Source organism: Pseudozyma hubeiensis, assembly GCF_000403515.1.
Source record: "Pseudozyma hubeiensis SY62 DNA, scaffold: PHS47, whole genome shotgun sequence".
NCBI classification, from domain to species: Eukaryota; Fungi; Basidiomycota; class Ustilaginomycetes; order Ustilaginales; family Ustilaginaceae; genus Pseudozyma; species Pseudozyma hubeiensis.
The window spans coordinates 52,829-75,361 of NW_012133829.1; the positions used below are offsets into that span (position 1 = coordinate 52,829).

Consider the following 22,533-nt stretch of genomic DNA (forward strand, 5'->3'; position numbering starts at 1 on the left):
AGGTAGACAACCAGCCGAAGGTGACCCGCGCGTCTTCCGATGTGTGCGAGCGTGAATGCGCTGCGGCTTGGACTTCACGTTCGATCGAGCGCAGGGATGGATACCAATAAAACCGAGGTGCTCACGTCGTTCGAATCGTGATGCAAGCAAGATGCGAGCTGGCAGAAGCGACAGTGGCGTTCCAGCAGGTGCTGCGCCGCCAAAATCGAGACAACGCTGCTTCACAGACCGACGCGGTGCGGTCGAATCCGGCTCTTGTCGGATGTGATTGCTCGCTGTCAAATGATCAAGTGACGAGAGATCAAAATGCGAAGGCGAGGTGGTGGATGACGATGTTGATGAAGGAGGAAGCGATGGTGGAGGCCGGGTGGAAAGATGAGTGAGTAGCCCAACGATGGACGCGCGGTGGACCGAGCGAAAAGAACACAAAAACAGACACACACACACACTGAACCACACCGCACCCCAATCCATGCCTCGATGGAGCCCTCAATTTGCTCCAAAATCCGAGCGTGTGAGCCGCAACCATAATTTTCTCGTCCTTTCTCTGTTTCCGCATCAGATGCACAGCAGCAGAGCATCTACGCGCCGACGCTTTGAGCTCAGCTGCTGCATCATTTTCTTCCGCTTCTGACAATCTTCCGATCTCACATCTTTGGCCCCGGTACTCTGGCTCCTATCAATTTCACTCAGGCGTCCCAAAAAATGCAAAGCCGACGATAGATATTTTGTTTGTATGTTAGGGCGGATTGTTCCTGACAGAATGCGAGAACCAAGCCAAGCCCCATCGACGTTCACGCAGCGAGCGAATCAGCGAAGTTTAGAGGGCGAGATCGAAAACGTGCGCAACGTGCAGCGGTTTGTCGGAATAGAGGCTTGCGTCTCGCTTCGTAGAATCAGATCCCTCTTCCCGTGACTTCTTGACACCAGACGTAACTCCTACCGAGCTTGGACGAGTAGAGACAACAATGCTCCCAAAATGACATGCCCTCCGGATGAGATGGTCGCAATCTCATTCTGTAGATAAGGTACTGTATGTTGAGCTGAAAATACATTCGAGCAGATGCGAATGGCGGACGGTCTGGTCGAGAGGAATCCGGTAGTGGACCCTTGCCGGTTTGCCTCTCGAGACACTTTTCCATTCGCGCATGGAAAGCAGCGCCGAGATGAGAGGAAGAAACAAAAAGTACAGAGTGTGTGAGAGAAAGGTGACTGACTGGAGCCAGAGGCGAGCTTCTTTTTCCGGCTGCGCCCCGTGCGTTGCTTGCATACAGAATGCGCTTTCCTTGATCTTCCTGGCTGTAGCATTCTCAATTCATGGCAACTCGGTCGTTCATCCAACGTGACACCATCATCTTTATCGCAACGCAACGCAAACCACCTGTGTTTTCACAAAGGACCCTCCACAGGCGAAGCCCACCTGTCGTATACTTGGCAGGACATAGCTATCGGTAGCTCCGACCGTTCATCGGCATAGCCGCCTTTCTTCTACGGACCGTTTCCGATCAGAGTCACGCCCCCCGCTTAGCCATGAACCTCTCTTAAGGGCGCACCGCTGCCTATGCATCTCACGCACGGAATCCGAACGCCTCCTTCGCTCTTCCGTCTGACATCTGCCACAGAACGGCGCTCATCCGGCTCTTTTTACATCGGCTTAGCTGCCGCTACCCTTCGCGCCTGCACTCGTTTTTACCTCGCCTCCAGGATCGTGCGACACGAATCTTCCACCACCTGTCGAGCACCCGACTCTCGTCGCTCACCATGAAGTTTGGCAAGTACATCCTCAGCCAGCAGATCTCGGGCTGGGGTGCCTACTACCTCGATTATAAGTTCCTAAAAAAGATCATCAATTCGCTCGAGAAGGGCAGGTTGGCAGATGCTGCTCTCTTCGCGACCGGTGTTCGTCCCGAGGAAACATCCAACGGCCAGCCCGCCGTCTCACCTCAGCCACAGATCCTTCCACACGTTGAGGGCTCGGACGAACTTCAGATCCACAAGGCCGCCTTCTTCTTCAAACTGGAGCGAGAGCTGGAAAAGATCAACAACTTTTATCTCCAAAAGGAGGCCGAGCTCAAGTCTCGCCTACAGACGCTCATCGACAAGAAGCGCATCATCTTTGAATCCCGCAACTCGTCCAAGCTGTCCAAGGAATCGCCTTCCTACGTCGCACTCTACGAAGGCTTCCGCTACTTTGAAAAGGATCTCAGCAAGCTGCAGCAGTTTATCGAGATCAACGCCACCGGTTTCCGAAAGATCCTGAAGAAGTGGGACAAGCGCTCCAAGTCGCAGACAAAAGAGCTCTACCTCGCTCGTCAGGTCGAGGTGCAGCCTTGCTTCAATCTCAAATTCATCGCCGAGCTCAGCGACATTGCTGCCGCCAACCTGCTCGAGCTCGAGAACCTTTCTCACGGACGTTCTCTCAACGAGACGCTCGGAACCAATGGCGCCAGTCTCTCTTCCGACAATCGCCTCGACTTTGCCGCTGCTCAGAGCCAGGATTTCGATGCGCTTGCAGACCTCGAAGCCAACCTCGCAGAGGCGGTCAAGGCGGGCCGTGTCGCGCCAGCCACCGAGATGATCCGCATCGCAGCACAGAATGAAGATCCCACCAGCGTCTCACGCATTGTCTGGCGTGCTCTCCTTGAGGCGCCTCACGAAGCAGTGCGCGCCGCTCTCGAACACCATCTCGCCGACTACAAGTTTGTCGACGACATCAGCTCGCGTACGTGCCTGCACGAATGCTCGATGGCTGGCAAGCTCTTTCTCGTTCAGTCATGCATCGAGAATGGTGTCGATGTCGCTCAGCAGGACATCTACGGACGTACTGCGCTGTCTTATGCTGCCATGGCAGGGCATACCGATGTCTGCCACTACCTGCTCTCGCTGCCCTCTATCTCGGCCGCCACCTACGACCTCGATGGTTTCTCTCCACTCATTCTGGCGGTCATGAACGGCCGCACCGACGCCGTTCGCATCCTCTTGGACCACGGCGCTAGCGTCGAGCCCCGCGACGCCACTGACCTGATCCCGCTCTGCCTTGCCAGCTCGGGCGGCCACGCCGACATCGTCAAGTTGCTCTTGCAAAAGGGCGCAAAGATCGTCTCGAACGCGGAGGGCTTGTATCCGCAGGCCCTGGCTGCCCGCGCCGGTCACGCCAACTGCGTGCGCCTGCTCGTCGAATCAGGCGGAGACCCGAATGCGCCCGAAAAGGGTACACAGTGGACCCCGACCTTCTTTGCTGCCGAAAGCGGCCACGTCGACTGCCTCCAGGTCCTGCTCAATGCAGGCTGCAACGTCACCATCGTCGATGAGAAGGACCGTACTGCCGCTTTCTATGCTGCTTGGAACGGCAAGATCGCCTGTTTGCTCCTGCTGCTCCAAGCGGCGCAGCAGAGTAAGACTGCACCGTCTGAGCGTCGACTCTCAAAGACTCAAGCCGCGAAAGTCAACACGTCTTCGGATGCGGCAGACGATCTCGACCTCGAGATTGATGGCATTCCCGACTTGTCCCTCCCGCCGCCCATCATTCCTTTCCGCACTTATGGTCACAACTATCTCGACAAGCGCGCACTCGTGTCCGTGTCTCTCACAAACAACTCGGTCAAGCTGTACAAGCACCAGGACCCGAATCGCCCCGAACAATTCTCGACATCGTCGCTCAAGCTCGTCATGACTTCTCGACCCGACGCCTCGACCACTGCCATCCCTCATAACGTGGTGCTGCCTCTTGCCGACGAGCGTGAGGTGTTTTCGTTCCAGGTCGACCGGCTCGAAAGCTTCTCCATTGAATGGGAGCTGATGCCCACCTTCGGCTCAAAGGTCATCGGCAAGGCCGTCGCCTTGCCAAGCTCATTCGAGGGCATGACCGACCGAAAGCGCTTCGTGCTACCGCTTCAGGACGTCTACCTCAAGGTGGTGGGAGAGGTATCGTTCGAGTTGGACTTTGTCAAGCCGTTCGACAGTGTTCAGCTCGAGATCGGCGGTCGTGTTGAGACGTACTGGAAGAGCATGTTGCCCGGTGTTGCAAGTGCTTCGAACGTCGGTCCGACGAGGATGACCCCCAACAGTGGTGTCAGTGGCATCGGCAGCTCCTTGAGCTCTGCAACAGCCGCTGGTCAAGGCGGGAAAATACCCGCGGCAGCTGACAAGGGCGCAGCTTTGGGCTCCAGCGGTGCTGCTTCGGGCGGAACCCCGTCGGTTGGCTCTGCTGGAGCAGCATCTGCAGCTGCACCACAGCCGACGCTGGTGACTGGATCTTCGCTTGCGGGTGAATATCTGCGCGTCGTGGTACAGGTGACGAAGGACGCGATAGCGGTGGTGTGGCCTGCGCCGTTCATCCCGCTGCCTGGTCTGCAAGTGTACGTCGGAAGTGTCAAGGCGGATGAACTGCTGTCGCTGGCCGCACAGACAGGGCATTCGCTCGACTGGACACCTGCACAAGCAGCGCAAGCTTCGTGGACTGACTGGCAGCGTGCACTTCAGACGTCGGTCGTCACACTCGAGAAGCTCCTTTCCCTCCTGCCTGTCTCGGTCGGAATCGACATTGACGTCATGTATCCTTCTACGGCAGAGGTGCGCTCCAATCCAGGGATGCCCAAGATGGAAGTCAACCAATTCGTCGACACCATCCTGCATACCGTCTATGCAGCAGGCACGAGCAATCGCGAACAGAGCCGCAAGATTCTGTTCTCTTCACGCTCACCCACCGTCTGCACTGCGCTTAACTGGAAGCAGCCCAACTACGCCGTCTTCTTTGCGTCGTTTTGCGGCATCGATGGCACAGCCAGCCTCGAGCAAGGTCAATTGCTGCCTTCGACGAGGCACGAAACGGATCCTCGTAGGGAGAGCATTTCGGAAGCGGTGCGCTTCGCTAAGAGCAACAATCTGTTGGGCATCATGGCCGATGTGGCGCTGTTGAATCACGTACCGCATCTGGTGGAGAGCGTGAAGGCGAGTGGATTGCTGCTGATCACGATCGGTAGGTTCAAGAAGCAAGAATCAATAGCGGAGGAGTTGGTGGATGATGTTGACGGTGAGGTGGATCAGGGGATTGTGCTTTGTAGGAGTTAGAGGCATTCAGGTTAATGGTTTTAGTCTTTTGTCTGGGCACGCTTGTGAATCGTCGATCGAGAAAGCAAAGTGTGTGTATGCGAGTTTGAGCGAAGCGAATGATGAGTTTGACACGAACGATGCATGAGAGGTATATTGTACAGAGAGCTAAGTGGGAGAAATTGGAGGTGCCAGCCTCTGATCGATGAAGAGGTGCTTGCTTTGGACATTGACTCTTGACTACCGAGCGTATGCTTCGTCTATCGTCTCCTCTTTGCCTTTCCATTGTTCTTACTCTTGTGAGCGTCGAACAGGCTGTTACCACCGGAGTTCTTGAACGGTTTCAACCCTTTGCTCTTGCGATAAGTCTCTCTCCTCGAGTCCCTGTTACCAGAAGTTGAAATCTTCTTCACCTGTCCTTCTGCCTCTCTTTGGTCCTTCGAGTCGACGGTTTCGACATCCATCTTTGCTTCTGTATCGTCATCTTGCTCCTTGTTCTCGACGGGAACTTTGTCCTTCTTCAAACCAGCCGCGAGACGGGCGGAGAGTGCATTGACTCGTGCAGCTTCGGCTACAGCGTAATCTGATTTTGGATTGGAACGCTTCTGATTCCTTGCCTTGAGCTTCGAGCTCGATCGAAGCGATTTAGCCATTGTGAGAAGGACGTATCAGTGTTGAGGGAGGAACCAGAGGATCTGCAGCGAATGAAGCGATGTCGCTCGTGTATTTGTGGAGACTTCGTCTTCCTGGTTCCGGAAGAGCTTTTCCTCAAGCTGCGATGCGTAGCGAAGTGTAGCGTAGTCGAGTGACGAAAGCTATGTGTTGAAGCGGTTGGGAAGACAGTGCAAGATGGTGGTGTGCACTGCAAAGTCGAGACTGACTTGTTGCGGGAGTGAGAAAGGGTCCTTTTAGGAATTTTTCGTTTCGCAGATGCTGCAGGATGGGAAATTTCAGCCAAGCACGTTTCTCGGAAGGCGGCGTGGCAGGTGAGTGCCAGATCGGCGATGAATCGGGCCCAGATCATGTTCTTGTCTTGTCGAATCTCAACGAGCCATTCCTTGCAAGTGTCTGCGCTGGCCGAGTGGCACAAGAATAATAGCTGGAGCAAGAATGACAAAGCTTCCCGTCGAGATCTGAGCTTGCACATAGACGCTCAATGTGGACCCAAGCTTGAGCGCTGAAGTGATCAACCTGGGAAGCACGGGGGTTGTAGTGAAGAAAGTTGTCGAGATGCACTCCTCCAAACCTACGTCAGGCCGACACCGCTCGCAACATTGATGGGGGAATGCGATGCCGTCAGCAGAGCATACACACAAACAGCCTCGATGGGGCTTCCTGTAAGCTAGAGACGATCGGCTGCTAGTCTGTTCATGGCGCTTGGGAGGGCGAGGTGCGTGAAATCGAGACCCGCTGTTGAACGGTAGTTCGCTATGTGCCGAAATCAGTCCCGTGTCTGCGTGGGAGAGCCAGGAACACGAAATTTTGAGGCGCGGAGGAGATTAGAGAGAGGGTCCAGTGCTGCGACCGTTGCAGCCCGCTGGACCCCACAAATCTGAGATTTTTCTCCCTCCAAGTTGCTGCTGGCAGGCATGAACGCCGCCCTGCCTTGATTAATTTGGTCGTGGCGCTCCAGTTGACCCGGCTAAGCGGCAACCTTGCTCGCAAAAGAGGACCCGAATAATCACAATCGTTAATCTAGCTCGGCTCTGCCTGTCGTTTCTGACTCCTTCTCGTCGATTGCGTACACCGGTATCCTGGATCGGACTCCTTACAATCACGTCTGATCCTCGGCGGACGACAGGGATCATCACCACATTCATCACACTGGACCCCTCACAGCTTCTCCATCTCGAGGATACGGTGACGCTGGCTTCACGTCCACCTGTCGGTGCTGCCGAAACAACGTTACCCATCATCCTCTCAGCCTTCATCGCGCCACATTCCTGCTTCGTCACTCAGCCTCCTGCTGCCATCGCTCGTCCGGTCCAACGAATTGAAGGCTGCAGGGAAGTCGCGAGTCTGCATAATCGACTACATCCCGAATCACATTAGCGTACTTTCACTGCGCCACACCGAAGGCGAGCCGACCATCTCGTCGGCTAGAGGCATATCTCACACGTCCGCTCAACGCACTGCAGCTGCTGCCGACGCCTCATTCGGCAGAGCCGACCATCGTCAGGCGGAGACAAGCGTCATTCGGTGGTTCCGCTTGCGCGAGGTCCGCCTCATCGACTCAGCCGCATTTTCCATTGATCTAGTCCTAACCTTCCACCGGCTCCGAAAGCTCCTTCCACGATGAGAGAAACCAAGCTTCACATTCCCATGACCACCGCCACGGGCGAGACCATCGGCATTGTCGGAATCTTGGCTCAGATCGCTCTGCCACCTCACAATCCACAGGAACACGAACCACATCCCATGTACACCTCGCGTTCGACCACTGCATCCATCGAACCTCTTGATCGATCACATTACGACAGCCGATCAGACATTTCGAACGATCCCACCGCGTCCAATCTCTTGCAAAGCAATCACAACCGATATTCCTCTCGCATCATTGAAGATGATCCCGCCACAATGCAAAGACTGCGACACAAGGACCAGGCGTTCAAACGTCGAGGCTACCCCATCTATCCTATCGATAAGCGAGACACACGAGGTCTCAAGATTGCTATCATTCTTCACGGACTCTTGGCGCATAAGGATCAGATCTACCACAAGCAACTTGCACGTGCACTTCCCGTCGACTCCTTCCGATTCGATTTCCGCGCCAATGGAGAAACTCCGGGAACTTGGTCGATGGGAAACCTGGCTGACGATGTGGAAGATCTCGTCGCGGTGGTGAATTACTTGCGGACGAAGCTGGAGTACACGGTTGAAATCATCATCGGACACAGTCGAGGCGGATTGGACGGTTTTGCTTGGTTCGCAAAACACTGTCCGGATGCCCTCCCACCTTCGCTTCGCGTACCCTTCTTCGTGGGACTGAGCGCTCGATTCAACATGGCCAACATACACGAACGAGATCCAGTCTACCTATCAGCTTTCGCAAAAGAAGGGTTCTTCCGTTGGCAAGCACGCGTCGCCGGACAACAAAAGGAGTTGCACGTATACCCAGAACAGGTGGAACAGTTTGCTGCATGGCCAACGCGAGAGATCGCTCTCGCTTTCCCATATCATACCGACGTACTCTTGATACACGGCACAGCGGACAAATCCGTCCCAGCGTCTGACGTTACAAGTTATGGCAACATCCTAAGCGGTGTTCACAGGAGACCGGGCAGCTGCTCGATCAAATTGATCGACCATGCAGATCATTTGTTCAGAGGTTTCTACCCGCAGGTGGTCGAGGCGATCGTCGAGTGGTTAGCGGAACGATCGGAACTGACGAAGATGGGGCTGAGCGCTGCAGCCATTAGGGACAAGGAGTCGTTGGGATTGGCCAGGTTCGATCCGAACCATTACGGTCAAGGCAGGGTGGTGGGCAGCCAAGTATGGGACAACAATCTCGCAGAGAGAAGAGCAAAGGATGCAGCCGCTCAGGCGTCGCCATGGCTGGACAATAGCGGAACGAAGGCGGCTGAGGGTGTGTCGCCGTATCAGAGGTACCTTGCTGCCAGCGTCGGTGGCCAGAGTCAACAGCAGCAGCAGGGTGAGGAACCGCCGAAGCAAAAGACCGAACTGGAGCAAGTTAAGGAGGCAGAGGAGGATGCGGCAAATACGACAAGAAGCCTCTCTGCGCTCGACCCGGCGATGGAAGACACGGAAGAAGTTACCCCGGTGCCGCAGACACGCGCGGCCACTTTTTCTCAAGCACGGCTCAATGCTGCAACTTCCAAGGTCGCTTCACCGTCTACGGACAGGTCGGCGCCCGTCCACATCTCAAGAGACCTGCCCTCAAAAGCAGCTCCTACAGTCTCAGCAGACGACAACAGAGGTGTCTCGGCGCGCATCTCGGTCTCACCTCCAAGGGCGAAATCACGCTTGTAAACCTCGTCTCTTGGCCTTCTCCTCTCTTGTCTTTCCCCAACTTCATCGTCACTTACGCAGGATCGGAATCTTATCATCTTCGCTTACTTTTCGCATTGCCTTTCATTTCTGCATTCAATTCATCGTCACCGCATACATTTCGACTGATCCGGCTGTGTCGCCGTTCAAAGGCCTTCGTCAGAGGAGCCGTCGCTGATGGTGATACTCGAGATCCTCGGTTTCGCTGCTTGTCTCTGCGCCATCTTAGCCAAATCTGCGCCGAACGAGCTCACGCCTGTCTTTTGCGCTTCGCGTTCGCTCCCTCCTCGGAGTGCCTCATCGTCATCGCCATATGAGGGTTCGGCAAGAGCACATTGACCAGAACGCAGCTCTGTGCCGTTTTCGTTGAAAAGCGAGCGGGGTTCAGCTGTACGGTGCTTTCGTGGCGACTTGCTTGGTCGATTTTCCTGTTGATCATCCGTGTTGCACGAAGGGGTCGTGGGACGACTGTGTCTTTCTCCAGCGCAAGCGGTGCGGTCCGAGACGAAGGCTCCGAGGAACTCGATGCTCGAATCCCAATCTTCGTCGGCGGCTACGTCAGATGAGGGCAGGATCGCGGGATCGACGTTGGGTAGCGATGTGTATCTCTCAAACCCTCGACGCGGTGCTAGGGCTGGTGCTGCAAAGGACGCACTGGCTGCGCCGGCGGTGACGACGGGAACAGGGACAGACTCGGTCCGTCTCAGCCCTCGTTGCATTCCACTAGGTACTCTGAGCTGTCTCGGTGTTCGAGGTGGGACGGGCACGCTCTCCGTCGTTGGCCGCGTCAAGCTTGACTTTGTTGCGCTTGGTACGGCTTTGTGCACGGTCTTGATCTGCTGGCATGCCAGCGAAGGCTTCGCAACGGGCTTGACAAACGATGTCAATGTCGTCTGATTTTGTCTTCCCTTCGCGTTCGTCGCAACAGTTTTTCTCGCTTCCTTCGCCCGTACCGCATCAGCTTTCTTCTCGACCTCTTTGAGATAGGCCTTGAGCGGCGCAGCTCCACTCGCACTCAACTCCAGGAAGGGCTCGGGGATCCACATCAACAGCGGCGACGCCGGGTCAGGCCTCTTGCTCACTGTTCCGGACCTCAAAGTTGTGGCCGGCTCTTCCTCTGCATCCGCGAAAACTTCCGAGTCGGAGTCGTCGTTTTGTGCCCGCCTAGCTGCGAGGTCCGCGTCCAAAGTAGCATCGATCCCTGCCTCGGCCAGTTGAGCGAATTCTTCCATCGCCACAAGGACGCGATAGTCCAGAAAGGGCACGAGGGCCGCATGTCTGCGTTGCATCTTCATAGCAAGGATAGCAACGGAGGTGGCATGAGACGGTGCGGAACGATTGTCGGGCCGCGCCGATGGTGTCGGCATCCGAGCGCTCTTGTCGATTGCAGCTTTGGCGAAAAAGTCAGTGATGCGAGTGGCGTTTGGACTTTCGTGTAGAGGCCGCTGCTTCTTTTGCGTTGCAGCACTCGAGCCTGTGCTCTGCGTCGTGATCGAGGCTGACGCTGTACCCTTGTCGAGGCCAAGCGCATGCTGACGGACAGCCTTGCTAGCAGGACTCTCCACAAGAGCAGCCCAAGGTCCTTTTCCATCGCCGTCGGTGACCTCGAGCACTTCCTGCCGCAGTCTTCGTGCGACCACCCCCGGTCCTAGGATCGTGCGGAATTTTGACAGGATGGCCTCCTTTGACCAATTGAAGTAGATCTGCGACAGCCTCGCGAGCCTTGTGAGGTCAGGCTCTTTCGTTTTACTTCTGATGAGGTCGACGATGTCCTTGTCCTTGCTCTGAGACGTCAACGGGTACACGTAGTAAGCGAGTATTCTGCGAGATTCCGGTGTTGACAGAAAGCTCTGTTCGATGGTCGATGCGAGCTTTGGTCTACGCGATGGAAGATACCCGCGTTGGTTGGTGCGCAGCTCCTCGCGTACCTCCTCCAACCAGGTCATGAGAAATGTCTCGAAACTCTCGCAGGTCTCGGAAGTCGACGCTTGATCTGTGTAAGAGGCCTTGAAAGCCTGGATCAAGGTGGCACCGAATCCGCCGCGGGCGAGTGCCAGTGCGATTTTGACTCCGCACTGCAGTAAGCCGGTGGTGTCGTAGTCGCCGCCGGACATGAGGCCAATCAAGATGAGACCGTCACGATCGAGACCCAGCCTTGACACGTCACTGAGATCGCTTGCTTTGTAAAGCGTGATGAGATGGTCGCGATCCGATCCTGACAGTTGCAGCCTCGACGTCGCCGATGCAGCACCTGTGCCCAGGTTCGAGGGTCCAGATTCGTCAAAGACATCGCTGCTAGTAGACGTGGTCCTGCCGAGCGCTTTCGTCCCCGAAAGATTCTTACCCCAGTTGCGGATCAGTGTCTGGGAACCAAAGAGTAGTGCATCGGAATCGTCTGTCAGCACGGCATCAACGAATCCTGCTTCGTTGAGGAAGGCGAGCTCGGCCTCGGCTTCGCCTGGAGCACGATGCCACTGGTAACCGAAAGCTTCTATGAGCTGTGTGAACGGCTGCTCGATGGCACGCTGTCTACCCTTGACTTGCTTTCCTCGCTTCCAGGTGGGTCTGCTGGGTCCGTCGAACACGAAAAGAGGTAGGACGGGCAAGCTGAGCAGTTTTGCAAGGCGATAAAACAATAGCCTGAGGTACGGATTGGCGCCTCCGGAACTCTGATGAGCGTGGAAGAGCCATAGCGATGCATCGATTCCCAGTCGCAGGGCTCGAAGCTCGGTGCGGTTCTCGACGAAGGTTGTGAGGCAGTACGAAGGCAGCGTTGTCGTCTGGGCTGCGGGAGCCAGCTCGGCCCAGAGCCCTGGGATTCCCATTAGGTCATACTTTCCAGGCTTCGTTAGATGTAGCTGTACGATCTCGACGAGGAGCAAGCGGTGGTTGAGGTCCAAGGGAGGGATTGGATGAAGTGCTCCTGCTGAAAGTTGCGGGATGAATCAGCGAGCGGGCGGGTCGGGCGGATGGAGTGTTGATGAGTGTTGTTGTTGCTCCGCGTCTTGTCAGCACTCGAAGTGACACAAAAAATGCGGGACACAAAATTAGTGCAGCCTTGGACCCTGGACACGAGAAGGCCAAGCGCGGTGCAGATTCGGGCTCAAAAAAGCCGAAGCCGGGTCGTACTTCAGGTGGGTGGATCTTCTTAGGCGATGATCGATATAAAGCAGCTTGCGATTTCTGATTCCCGCGTTCACAGTCGAGGACAGCGCACCGCTGTGGATCTAGCGACGATATAGGATCATGACGATGTCGGCGACGTCTCATGCAGGCGCGCCGCAGAGCTACTCACGCCGCGGATCGGACTCCAAGTACGATGTGCTGATTCCACACCAGGGCCGCATTCGACCGCGGCGCGTCCGACTGGCACCTTTTGTTGATAACACTCGTGCTGGCAGCGTTCTCGCCTACCTTGGCATACCCTTTGCACAAGCCCCGACAGGGTTGCGCCGCTGGCAAGTCCCTCAAGGTCCGCTGCCGAGCTGGTCGACGACGAGAGCTTCAAAATGGCAGGCGGATCCACATCAAGATTTTGCTGCGATGGAAGGAATGTACCGCGGACGCAAGAACGCCAAGACAACGATACAGCGTAGCGAAGATTGCCTCTACCTGAACGTCTGGGTGCCAGAAAGCGAGACCGATGACCATGCAAAGAGACCGGTGATGGTGTGGATCTATGGTGGTGCCTTCACCGTAGGCAATTGCTCCAGACCGCTACACGACGGTGCGAGGCTGGCACACGAAAGCGGCTGCATCATCGTCTCGCTGACATATCGGGTTGGTGCTATGGGCTTTCTCGGAGCACGATCGATGGCGAAAGAGACGGCGGGTGATTGGCCGCTCGTGTCGTTGGAGTCGCTCGAGCGGAAGCCAGCGAGCGGGCCGACAATCGAGGTCGGCGCTGGCAACTGGGGCTTATGGGACCTCGTCAGCGGGCTTCTTTGGGTGCAAAGATTCATCTCTGCATTTGGCGGCAACCCAAACAAGGTCACTGCATTCGGCGAGAGCGCAGGAAGCATTGCAATTCACTATCTGCTGCTGTCCCCGCTCACTCCTGAAGGTCTCTTCCACAAAGCGATTCTCGAGAGCGGCGTCGTGGCTACACTTTTGCCGCGCACAACGCAAGCAGCGCAAGGAGCGTTCAACAAACTGGTACGCTCGCTTTGCCCATACCATCTCGAGGGCGATGAGGCCGCGCAGCTCGAGTATCTGCGGACCCGTGTCAGTGCCGATGAGATCGCATCATGTCTGCGACCTTTGGTAGGCAAGCGGCCCAGGTCCGAGTACACGCCGACGCTGCAGGACATGGGTTGTCTTCCGCGAGCACGTGAAGATGCTGGGGACGAGGGCTGCGGCGTGACGGATCAGTGGGGACCTGTGTGGGACGGGGTCTTTGTGGACCGCGATTTCGTCGCGAGGGCGTTGGAGCCTCTGCCACCTAGGAGCAAGTTGCGCAACGGCCGCAGCGGCGTCATCGTGGGTATGTGTGCAGATGAAGGGACCATGTTCAACTTTCTGATTGCGACTGGGCAGTCGCTGGTAGCTCATCAGGATCTTTTCGATCCCGGTTTGTCAACCGATCTCGGTAGGCTGTACGGCTTCGACGTCCGCGAATCGGTGTCCAGCAAGCGGAACGGACGCGAAAAGGCGCTGCTGGATCAGCGGGCATTCTACACGTGCGCCACCTACACGGGAGATGCGCAGTTCACGGCTCCAATTCTGGACTACATGGCAGCTCAGAGTAGTCCCAAAAATGACTCGATGGGTCGAGATGACAGCGTGAACGTCTACGGTTACCTTTTGGCGCACCGTCCCTCGTGGGACATGCTGGAGGCGCTTACGACGGTACCGGAAATGACGGAAGAGTGGGCAGCATTCCACACGCTCGATATACCGTTTGTCTTTGGCCTGACTGGACGACCTGACCTGGACGGTCATGCCTACGTGTCCGATATGTCCGAATATGGAGTGGATCCGCACGACGATGACGGCCAGGACGCGGCACCGCTGCCCTCTGCTTCGGGTCGTTCGAGGCTGAATGGGATGACGGAAAAGGAAAAGCACCTCAGCTTGTACATGATGCGAACATGGACCGCGGTGGCTAAATTTCCATCAGAAGCTGAGGCTTCGAGCCAACAATTGGAGCTCCCTGATGGATCGACGTGGACCTGCCTAGGCTCGAATGCGCAGCAAGCTGGGAAGGAACAGAGCGGTGTCGACCAGATCCATCTGTTGGCGATCGGTGAGGAGCCGCAAGCGCCAGCAAGGGCCAAAGCGACCGATTCGGAAGATCCGATCCGCATCTGGCAGACGATCCTCTCGCAGCACGCCTTTGCACAGCAGCGAGCCGGTGACCACGTCGTCGCAAGCTTGGACGATCGAGTGCGCTTTTGGATGCACGAGCCCATCACGGGCACCGCCTCGCCTCGTCACGATGAGAGGGGCCAGTCTGGTCAGCTTCGGGTCTGCCGAGCCATGCAAAATTACTACGGCTTCCTCTCGACGCCTCCGCGCTTCCTGCCTTGGTCATGATCGTGACGCCGTAATCATGGCTACGCCTAGTTCCCTCCTCGCTCCATCCTCACCCTCTGTCTTTTTTGTGTCTAGAAAAATGAAGAGATCTCACAAGGATTCGAAGAAATTGGCAAAGCCGCGGACTTGCACGACTGCATGGAGTTTTCGGCGCGCGATGGCGGCTGACCGCATGAAGTGGAGGATTCGCACGCGATTTTTTGGTGGGCTCCTTCCCCACACTCGTCATCGCAAGACCGCCAGCTGAGGCGCCCGACGTGCTGCGATGTCCGACGGTATCCGGAGCACCTTCAATGTTCTCCGTAGAGATCATGGCGGGGTCGACAGCCAAGTGATGTGACTGGGACGGTTGCAGGCATACTAAAAGGAAGGGGATAGAGGAAAAGAAGTGCGCGGCTATGTAAGCCCAGCCAAGGGTGTCCACCACGTGTGGATTACAAATCGGCGTCAGTTCTGACGATCGTAAAAGCTGCCCCAAGCGCTCGTGCCGCTGCTCACTTTCTAAGACCTAGAGTGTACGCTCAAGCTATTCCGACAAAGCTCTGCTTGTCTCAGCCTGTCAATGTGCCCACACAGCAACCCGCACCAAACAGGGCTGTCGTATTACGCGCGCTCTAGATGGTCCGCTTGCACTATATATGGTGAGGTTGTGTTTCGCTTCCTTTGTGTGTTCCTCTCCATCAACATCATCAATCATCGACAATGAGGTTTACAACTCCCTCATTCGTTTCGACGGCGCTCGTCGCCTCCGTTTGTGCAACAGGCGCCCTCGCAGCGCCCGCTCTCGACACTCACCAGCTCATCTACCCCTCGGCAGCTCCCTCTGGCCTCGAGGCTTTGACCTTTGGCCTCTCCGCCAAGCTCTCCTCCGCATTCAACGGCTTCCTCTCGCACCTCTCGCAGCCCGTTGCCACCTTTGAGGACGAAGGCAAGACCATCTGGGACGTCATCAACGACTCGGATGAGTTTTCGCAGCTCGCTCACATCCTCAACTACTCTTCCGATGCCACCAAGGACATCCTCAAGAAGAAGCAAGACCTTACCCTCTTTGCACCTCTCAATTGGCACCACCATCGCGATGGTGGTCACGACGACAAAGAAGCCTTCCAGGACACCTCGTTCGGCCCTGCCTCGATCCAGCAATGGGACAACATCCAGAAGCAGATCGCCGACTACGAGCGTGACTTCAGCGTCGCCGCCACTCAACACGATGACGACAAGGACAAGAAGCATCGTCGCGAGCTCATTCGTCACCTCATCGACGCTACCGCCCTGTACCATCTGGTTCGCTCGGATACGGTGCTCGACGCCAAGGCCATCGCCGACAACTCGAGTGTCGCCACTTGGCTCAACACCGGCAAGTCTCACCCTAACAACGCCGGCACCGACTGGAGGGTGAGGACGGGCAAGAGCCTCCTGCCTCTCCCCGCCGTCTACCTAAATTTCTACTCTCGCGTTGTCAAGCCAGACATCCGTACCAAGAATGGTCTCATCCACGGCATCAAGTATCCCCTGGTCCTACCCCCCGACGTCCTGCAGAGCTTGTTCTACGGTCAGACCACCTCCTCCACCACCACCTCGGCTCTGCAGAAAGCTCATGTCGCGAAGTACCTCACCTACCGCCCTGGACACTCGCACCACCACCACGGCCACGGCAAAGCCGCTGGTCTGATCGACGCGTGGCACCACGAGTCCAACGACACCAAGCACTTTGACGGCGTGCCAGCTGAAACCATCTTTGTGCCCACCAACCTGGCTTGGTCGCGCCTGCCCTTCATCTTCCGCGCGTACCTCTTCTCGCCCTGGGGTACCGAATTGCTGCAGAAGATCTTCATGCTCCACTCGTTGCCCTCGGACATCGTCTACGCCGACTTTGTCCACCACGTCTCGCACCGGGGCAAGGCGGCCCCCGAAGCCGTCCACACTACGGTCGGACACGCCAATAAGACCTCCTACACGTTCGACTCGGTGCTGCCCAAGATCAACGGCACCAAGGGCGAGTTCGAGACGGTCGACGTCGACGTTTACCGTTACTACCTACTTCCTGGTAACAAGGGCCCGCTTCAGACTAGGATCGTGGCACAGAACGTGTCGGTCATCCTGCAGGATATTCCTGCCTCGAACGGAGTGTTCCACTACGTCGACAAGTTTTTTATGCCTAAGGGCCACCCTCACAAAGGTGTTTGGGCCGAAGTCGCCGCAGCCGCCGAGCAAGCAGGATTTGGAAGCGTCGATTTGATTGCCGAGGCCCAGGCTGGCAAATGGTAAGTAGCGAAGGAAGTCGAATACATCTACACGATCATGATTGCCATTGAAAGGGTCGCAGCCGTCTCGTGATCGCTTCCTCGAGCCTTTTCTGCCCTTCATCATCAATGTTATTCGAACCCGTATGTCTCAATTGTGGGCCGAACAGCCGCGAGTGTGTGGTCAATTCCGAGTGTTCTGCGTGTTCTTCAGTAGCTACCAGAGCTCATGACATGACTACGGCCGCGATCCTCTGACAGCTGTCAAAAGGCGACGTCTGCGATCCGATGTACGACTTGAATCCGGCCGAAAGGGGCACGACGAATGAATCGCAGGCGGCAGACAAGCTGAGGGCGGGGGTGGAAGGGTCAGGTCACGCCATACACCAGGCATAAGGATCAGAGCGGGGGGTCCAATCAGACAGTGAGCAGACGAGAGCAGTCGAGAGCGTTCATTGGTCGACGGATTCACAGCCAGCGAGATTTCGGCCCTTTAGACGGCCTTTTCCTGGTCCACGACTGGAAGGAAAAAATTCGCGTCTCTTACGTGCAGTTCGTCCGTCGATGTGGGCACACAATGTAGCCTTTTCCAAGTGGCTTGAAGGTGGACGAGATCGTGCGACAGGAAAAAGTGGCTCCGCAGATCACGTGTCGTTCGCTGATTGTTCGAGGAGATGCAGATGTGCAGGCGGCCAATGGGCGAATCGCAGAAGACGGAAAGATAACAGCACGCCCGAACGAACGAACATTGGTCGCATTCCACCCCAATTCGGGCTGCCTTGTGGTCTGCATTCGACACTTCCGCACGCAGTATCAAGGAGCCTTCTCGATGTCGGAAAACCATTGTGCGTTGTCGGCCTCCTTGCCGATGGGAGCGGATCCTCACGGCGGGGCTGACAGGTATCCCTAGATCCGAGACGAGCGATTTTGATAGCAATCGTCCGAGGCGGTCGAGTCATCTCTTGATCCCCTTTTCCCAGTGCTCGCGTATATGCCGCCTCGCAGCTCGCCAATGCTGGTGGGAAATTCTCAGGCACGAGAGACTCAAACAATTTAACTATAAACTCATCACGAGCAAACACGCACAACAACAGCAAACTCTTTACTCCCACAACATCAGACTCTCTTCATTGCAAGGATCCCTTTCGAGCAGCTGATGAGCCAATATGAGGTGGAAGATGGCCTCTTGCCATGGCAAGATCGGTGAGGCTCAAAGCGGAACGGCATTGCAGAATTAGTGAAGAGCGAGAAAGGGCGATGGGGTCGAATGCATGCATGCTCCACTGTGCAGGAATCACGCTGGGATGACTCGACCTTGAACGCCCTAAGGTGACGCCAAACGCGACGAGAGCCAATTTATCGCGTCGGCTCGGCGCTGCCTCTTCTTCTCCACGGACCGGTCTTGACACCGGCTCGGCTGCACTGTACAGGGTACATCGATCGTTCTTGTGAAAATAGGCGAGCAAGGTGCCTCGCTATGTCCGGCACTCCGTTGGAAGAAAAGCGCTACATATCAAGGCACCCTGTTCTGGCATTGCCGCTTGACCCTTTTCTTTTCTCTCCTCGGGCAAGTAGGGTGTATGCACTGGGGATGTATGCACGCCAAAACCTGCTTGTCCGAGCTCTCCTCTTCCTCTTGCTCCCCTCCGCTCTCTCTCGAGACTCAAGTTCTTCATTTAACTCAGGTACGTCGTCCCGTTTCACACAACCTGGCACGAGCAATTGTTGACTTTTTCCCTATTTGATTTTGCTCTCCACGGAAATTCAGAAGGCAAGATGGCCTCCTCTCTTGGAGCCTCCCTTGCTTAGCGGCACGCCTACATCGTAGTCGTGTCGTCGCCCGAGCCAGGGTAGGACGTGCGCTTCAACCACTTCGTGGGGGTGCGCGTCAAAGTGCTGTAGCATGAATGTTGGTACGCCTGGCAGCGTATCATGGGCTGTGCTGATTGTCGGCACCCACTACATGTCGGCAAAAGGAGCAACGAGGTCCGAGTCCATCGAGACGGCAACGTGTACCTTCCTTGGTATCGTGTCCGCCGGTTGGGCTTCCCTATCGTACCTTCGATCAAGCTTCCCCGACTGGCTCCTCTCACCTCGAATCGAATGTCTTGCCTGCGTGCCTACCTCGAAAGTCTGGTGGCGGCTTCGTACCCTCAAAGCAAATGTCATTGCTTGCACAAAGAAGGATTAGCGAAATGACCAGAACCTGTTCAACGGCTTCGAGGGACCTTTAAATCGCAGACAGGACTTTCAATCAAATCGACGCACATTTCCTTTTGCCGCGTTTTTCACCGGAGCATGTCGCCGTCGCTTCTCCTCTTCGGTGCGCCTCGCTTCCACCCCTCGATTGGCATGCACGTCTTTCGACAAAGCCGCTGGACACATTGAGCCTGGTACTGTAGATGCAGGAGAATCCCCATAGCACACTACGACATTGATGAGGGTGTGAATGTGAGTAGGTCAAGACCAAGCAACTCATCTGACTCCAGCGAAAACCTTTTTCCCGTTCTGGCACACCACGATGCGGTGCGCAAGCCTCTCACATGTGGGTTTCAGAGCAGAGCGGAGTGTATGCACAACGGAGGAAGGAGGATGAAAGCAGAAAACGGTGCTGATGTGGGAACATGGCGGCGATGCAAGTCTCATTCAAGTTCGACCGAGGTCGTGGGCGCCGTATCAGTGTCGTCGTGCCGCATCACGCGTTGCCTCGCTTGCTCCCGTTCCTCGCCAAAATTGATCGCTTCTGATCGTATCACCCTGGATTCTGGAGGCACCTCGCCTGTCTTTTTACCACGTCGATCCCTTGTTGACAATCCGGCAGAAAGTCAGTGTGGTCCCGTGAGATTTTTTTCTTGGTTCGCACACTGACGGAGTGCCGCTTTTTCAAGCCTCGCCTTTGACCCCATCGACGCTGCTTGCTGCTGCCTTCTGGTGCCTCATCCCATATAACGGCAACCCTGTTTCCATCGCGAGGAACTTCCTCTTCCCCATCTTCTAGATACCAACCAACCAACACCATCCCAATTGTTCACCCCCCCCCCTCTCCAACATCAAATTGCTCTTACGGATCATCCGTAGCCTTCTGACTCTGCCCAATCTATCGCCAAAGGCGATCTCACTATTTCCTACAGCTGCTATCTCTCCTCCGACCACGTAGCTGGCCCACCATGTTCTTCTAAACGGTCTCCCCGTCTAGACGCGCGCGATCTTTCCTCGTTCCAAAACGAAGAAAGGACAGACTCCCTAACCTCACCGTTACAGCCTCTCCCCCTTATCACCACTTACACATTGTTACCGAATCTCCCTACCGGGTTGATTTCTACGTTGTCTTCTTCGACCAACAACACCAACGTCAATCTGACAGCTCCCACCAAGCTGTCCTCTAACTCGCCATCATGGTTTCCCCCACTCTCCAGTGCAAGCCTCGCCTCGGCCAACAACAAGCAAGCAAACAGCCAGCCGTCCAACAGTCCCTCGAACAGTGTCAAAACACCCTTTTTGACAGGTGTCCACCACCCGACCAACGATAGTGCCTCTGCTACAAGCATTCCTCTTTTGAATTTCAACAACACCACCACAAATCACAGCACTCCTTCTGCTGCTGCTGCCGTCAAGCCCATCTCTCTGCGAGCTCACCTTGAAGCCGCCATCTCGAACCCTTCGTCCACGTCTGCGCAAGCGAACTTGCTGAAGCAACTTCAGACTACCTTGGCCGCCATCCGTCCTTCGTCCCATTCACACGCCGTCGCTACTCCTCCCTCTAGCACGGTTCACTCCACCACGCCTGCCCAACAGCATACCTTTGCTCGAGTGCCTAGCATCACCCCTGCTGCTGTCGCTTCTGCCTTAGCTGCTGCTGCCGCTGGACGTCGTCACACTCTGCCTTCTACCCCCGTTGCCAATTCTGCCGCCGCCATCACCACCTCCCACGTGACAAAGGCGCAGACCCAACGGTTAGAACAGATCCGATACTATCAACAGCTCATCGCCCAGCTCAACGCCACGATGCCTGCTTCTGCTGATAGCTCGGTCCCGACGCTGCCCTTCGAGGCGCGTCCCATGGACTCTGTCAAGACCGACGGCACCGGTTTCAACGCCGCTGCCTTCGGTCTCAACCCCATGTCTGCTGATGACCCTTCGTGGATCGGACACGGATTCCAGGCCCAGGCCGCCGACGACTTCCTCTCTTCACCAGAGTGGACCGACCCGTCGCCTGCGCTCACTGACTCGATGTCTTTCGAGATCGACTCGTGCGGCCCTAGCCCGCTGCTGCCCCTCGACAGCTACGAGGACGACCTCGGAGTGCCCGGCATTGCCGGTGCACCCCTGTTCCCCCCTCAGGATGGCTACGCCTCGTCCAACGTGAGCCCTCTCGAGCTCGCTCACCACGACTTTGGCGCCTCCACCGTCGGTGACTTCGGCGCCCCCGAGATGGGCTCCGACTTCACCCTCTTCCCCGAGACTAAGCCTGTCAGGCTTCCCATTGAGATGGCGTTCAGCAAGCTCAACAAGCCTGCCGCAGGCACCGGCGCCTCTGCCGAGGACCCCGCCATGACCTTGCTTCGTGCCCTGAGCAGTGCTGCGCTCTCCAACTCGTCGAGCACCGCCAGTGTCGCCGTCACCAACACTACCACGTCGATGGCCTCTTCGACCCCGGCCCTCACTGCCTCCCCGCTGGCCTTCACCTCGATGGCCGCTCCCCTAGCCCCTGCCCCTGCCTCAACGGCATCGGCTCCGGCACTCGCCCCTGCTCCCCCGAGCTCGGAGTCGAGCCGACCTGCTCTGGAGCGAAGGAGCTCGTCGATGTCGTCGTCGTCGTCTTCCACCAAGGCGGCTACCACCGACCCTCGAGGCACCAAGCGACGCGTGGACTCGATCGACCTCCTGCCTCTGGACGCTCCTATCCAGAAGCGAACCTACTACGCGGTCTCCGCTACCTCGCGACGAGACACTGCTCCCGCCGCCGAAGTGGACGAGTTTGCCGAGGAGGAGGCCGCCATCCGACGCGAGAAGGACCCTCGTGTGGCTAAGCGTCTCTCGAACACGCTGGCCGCCCGTCGATCTCGTCACCGAAAGGCGGAGGAGCTTCGTCTGCTCCACGAGAAGATCGAAGCGCTCTCCGGCGAGGTCGAGTCGTGGAAGCGACGATGCGAGCTTGCCGAGAAGGAGAGGGACGATGCACGAGCGCTACTGTCATAGAATCTTGACAGTGACGGCCTTCGTGTTGATCTTCCTCGTTTTATACCCTTCTTGTCTTGTTCTTGTATCAGTATTTCGCCTCGTCCACCCAAAAGGTTTCCTTTGCCTCACCGTTTGGTGTTTCGATCACTCGTCGTTGCCCCTTTCTGTTGACCAGAACCAGAACCAGAACCAGAACGTATCCTCCGTTGTGCTCCCGTATCTATGCTTCCGAGATTCTTCTTTATATGCTCCGAGTCCGTCCTGTCTCGTTCTTTGCCTACCCGAAAAAACCCAAAAAAAATAAATGTCAGTTTCAGGTTCGAGCCGTCTTCTCTTTCTTTGCTTGATTGATGAGCGGGGTTGGCGAGATTGTGTTGGTGACGAAAGTGATCGGAGGTTTGGTGTGAGTAGTTAGTGAGCGGTGCAGATGGTGTCAAGCGCATAACAGGCAAATTTGAGGTGAATGTTAGACCGTTCAGAATGGTCATTAGTCATCGGGGAAGGAAGTCGGTAGAAA

General features: G+C 56.4%; 6 protein-coding genes across 6 annotated transcripts; 4 read left to right on the forward strand and 2 right to left on the reverse strand.

Moving 5' to 3' along the window:
• Positions 1–763: 763 nt before the first annotated feature.
• On the forward strand, positions 764–5,070 carry PHSY_005014 (hypothetical protein; the record flags this gene model as incomplete). The annotated part of the gene is made up of 2 exons (XM_012335625.1): positions 764–858; positions 1,623–5,070. 2 exons carry the CDS (start codon positions 764–766, stop codon positions 5,068–5,070), a joined length of 3,543 nt encoding a protein of 1,180 aa, XP_012191015.1.
• Positions 5,071–5,309: 239 nt separating this feature from the next.
• PHSY_005015 (hypothetical protein) lies at positions 5,310–5,702 on the reverse strand (the record flags this gene model as incomplete). Its single annotated transcript, XM_012335626.1, has 1 exon — positions 5,310–5,702. One exon carries the CDS (start codon positions 5,700–5,702, stop codon positions 5,310–5,312), a length of 393 nt encoding a protein of 130 aa, XP_012191016.1.
• A 1,642-nt stretch (positions 5,703–7,344) lies between these two features.
• On the forward strand, positions 7,345–9,039 carry PHSY_005016 (ectomycorrhiza regulated esterase; the record flags this gene model as incomplete). The annotated part of the gene is made up of 1 exon (XM_012335627.1): positions 7,345–9,039. The coding sequence occupies one exon, from the start codon at positions 7,345–7,347 to the stop codon at positions 9,037–9,039; it is 1,695 nt and encodes a 564-aa protein (XP_012191017.1).
• A 164-nt stretch (positions 9,040–9,203) lies between these two features.
• On the reverse strand, positions 9,204–11,882 carry PHSY_005017 (hypothetical protein; the record flags this gene model as incomplete). The annotated part of the gene is made up of 1 exon (XM_012335628.1): positions 9,204–11,882. The coding sequence occupies one exon, from the start codon at positions 11,880–11,882 to the stop codon at positions 9,204–9,206; it is 2,679 nt and encodes an 892-aa protein (XP_012191018.1).
• Positions 11,883–12,303: 421 nt separating this feature from the next.
• On the forward strand, positions 12,304–14,592 carry PHSY_005018 (carboxylesterase; the record flags this gene model as incomplete). Its single annotated transcript, XM_012335629.1, has 1 exon — positions 12,304–14,592. The coding sequence occupies one exon, from the start codon at positions 12,304–12,306 to the stop codon at positions 14,590–14,592; it is 2,289 nt and encodes a 762-aa protein (XP_012191019.1).
• A 702-nt stretch (positions 14,593–15,294) lies between these two features.
• On the forward strand, positions 15,295–22,034 carry PHSY_005019 (fasciclin domain protein 3; the record flags this gene model as incomplete). The annotated part of the gene is made up of 3 exons (XM_012335630.1): positions 15,295–16,856; positions 17,973–18,038; positions 20,252–22,034. The coding sequence occupies 3 exons, from the start codon at positions 15,295–15,297 to the stop codon at positions 22,032–22,034; spliced, it is 3,411 nt and encodes a 1,136-aa protein (XP_012191020.1).
• Positions 22,035–22,533: the final 499 nt, after the last annotated feature.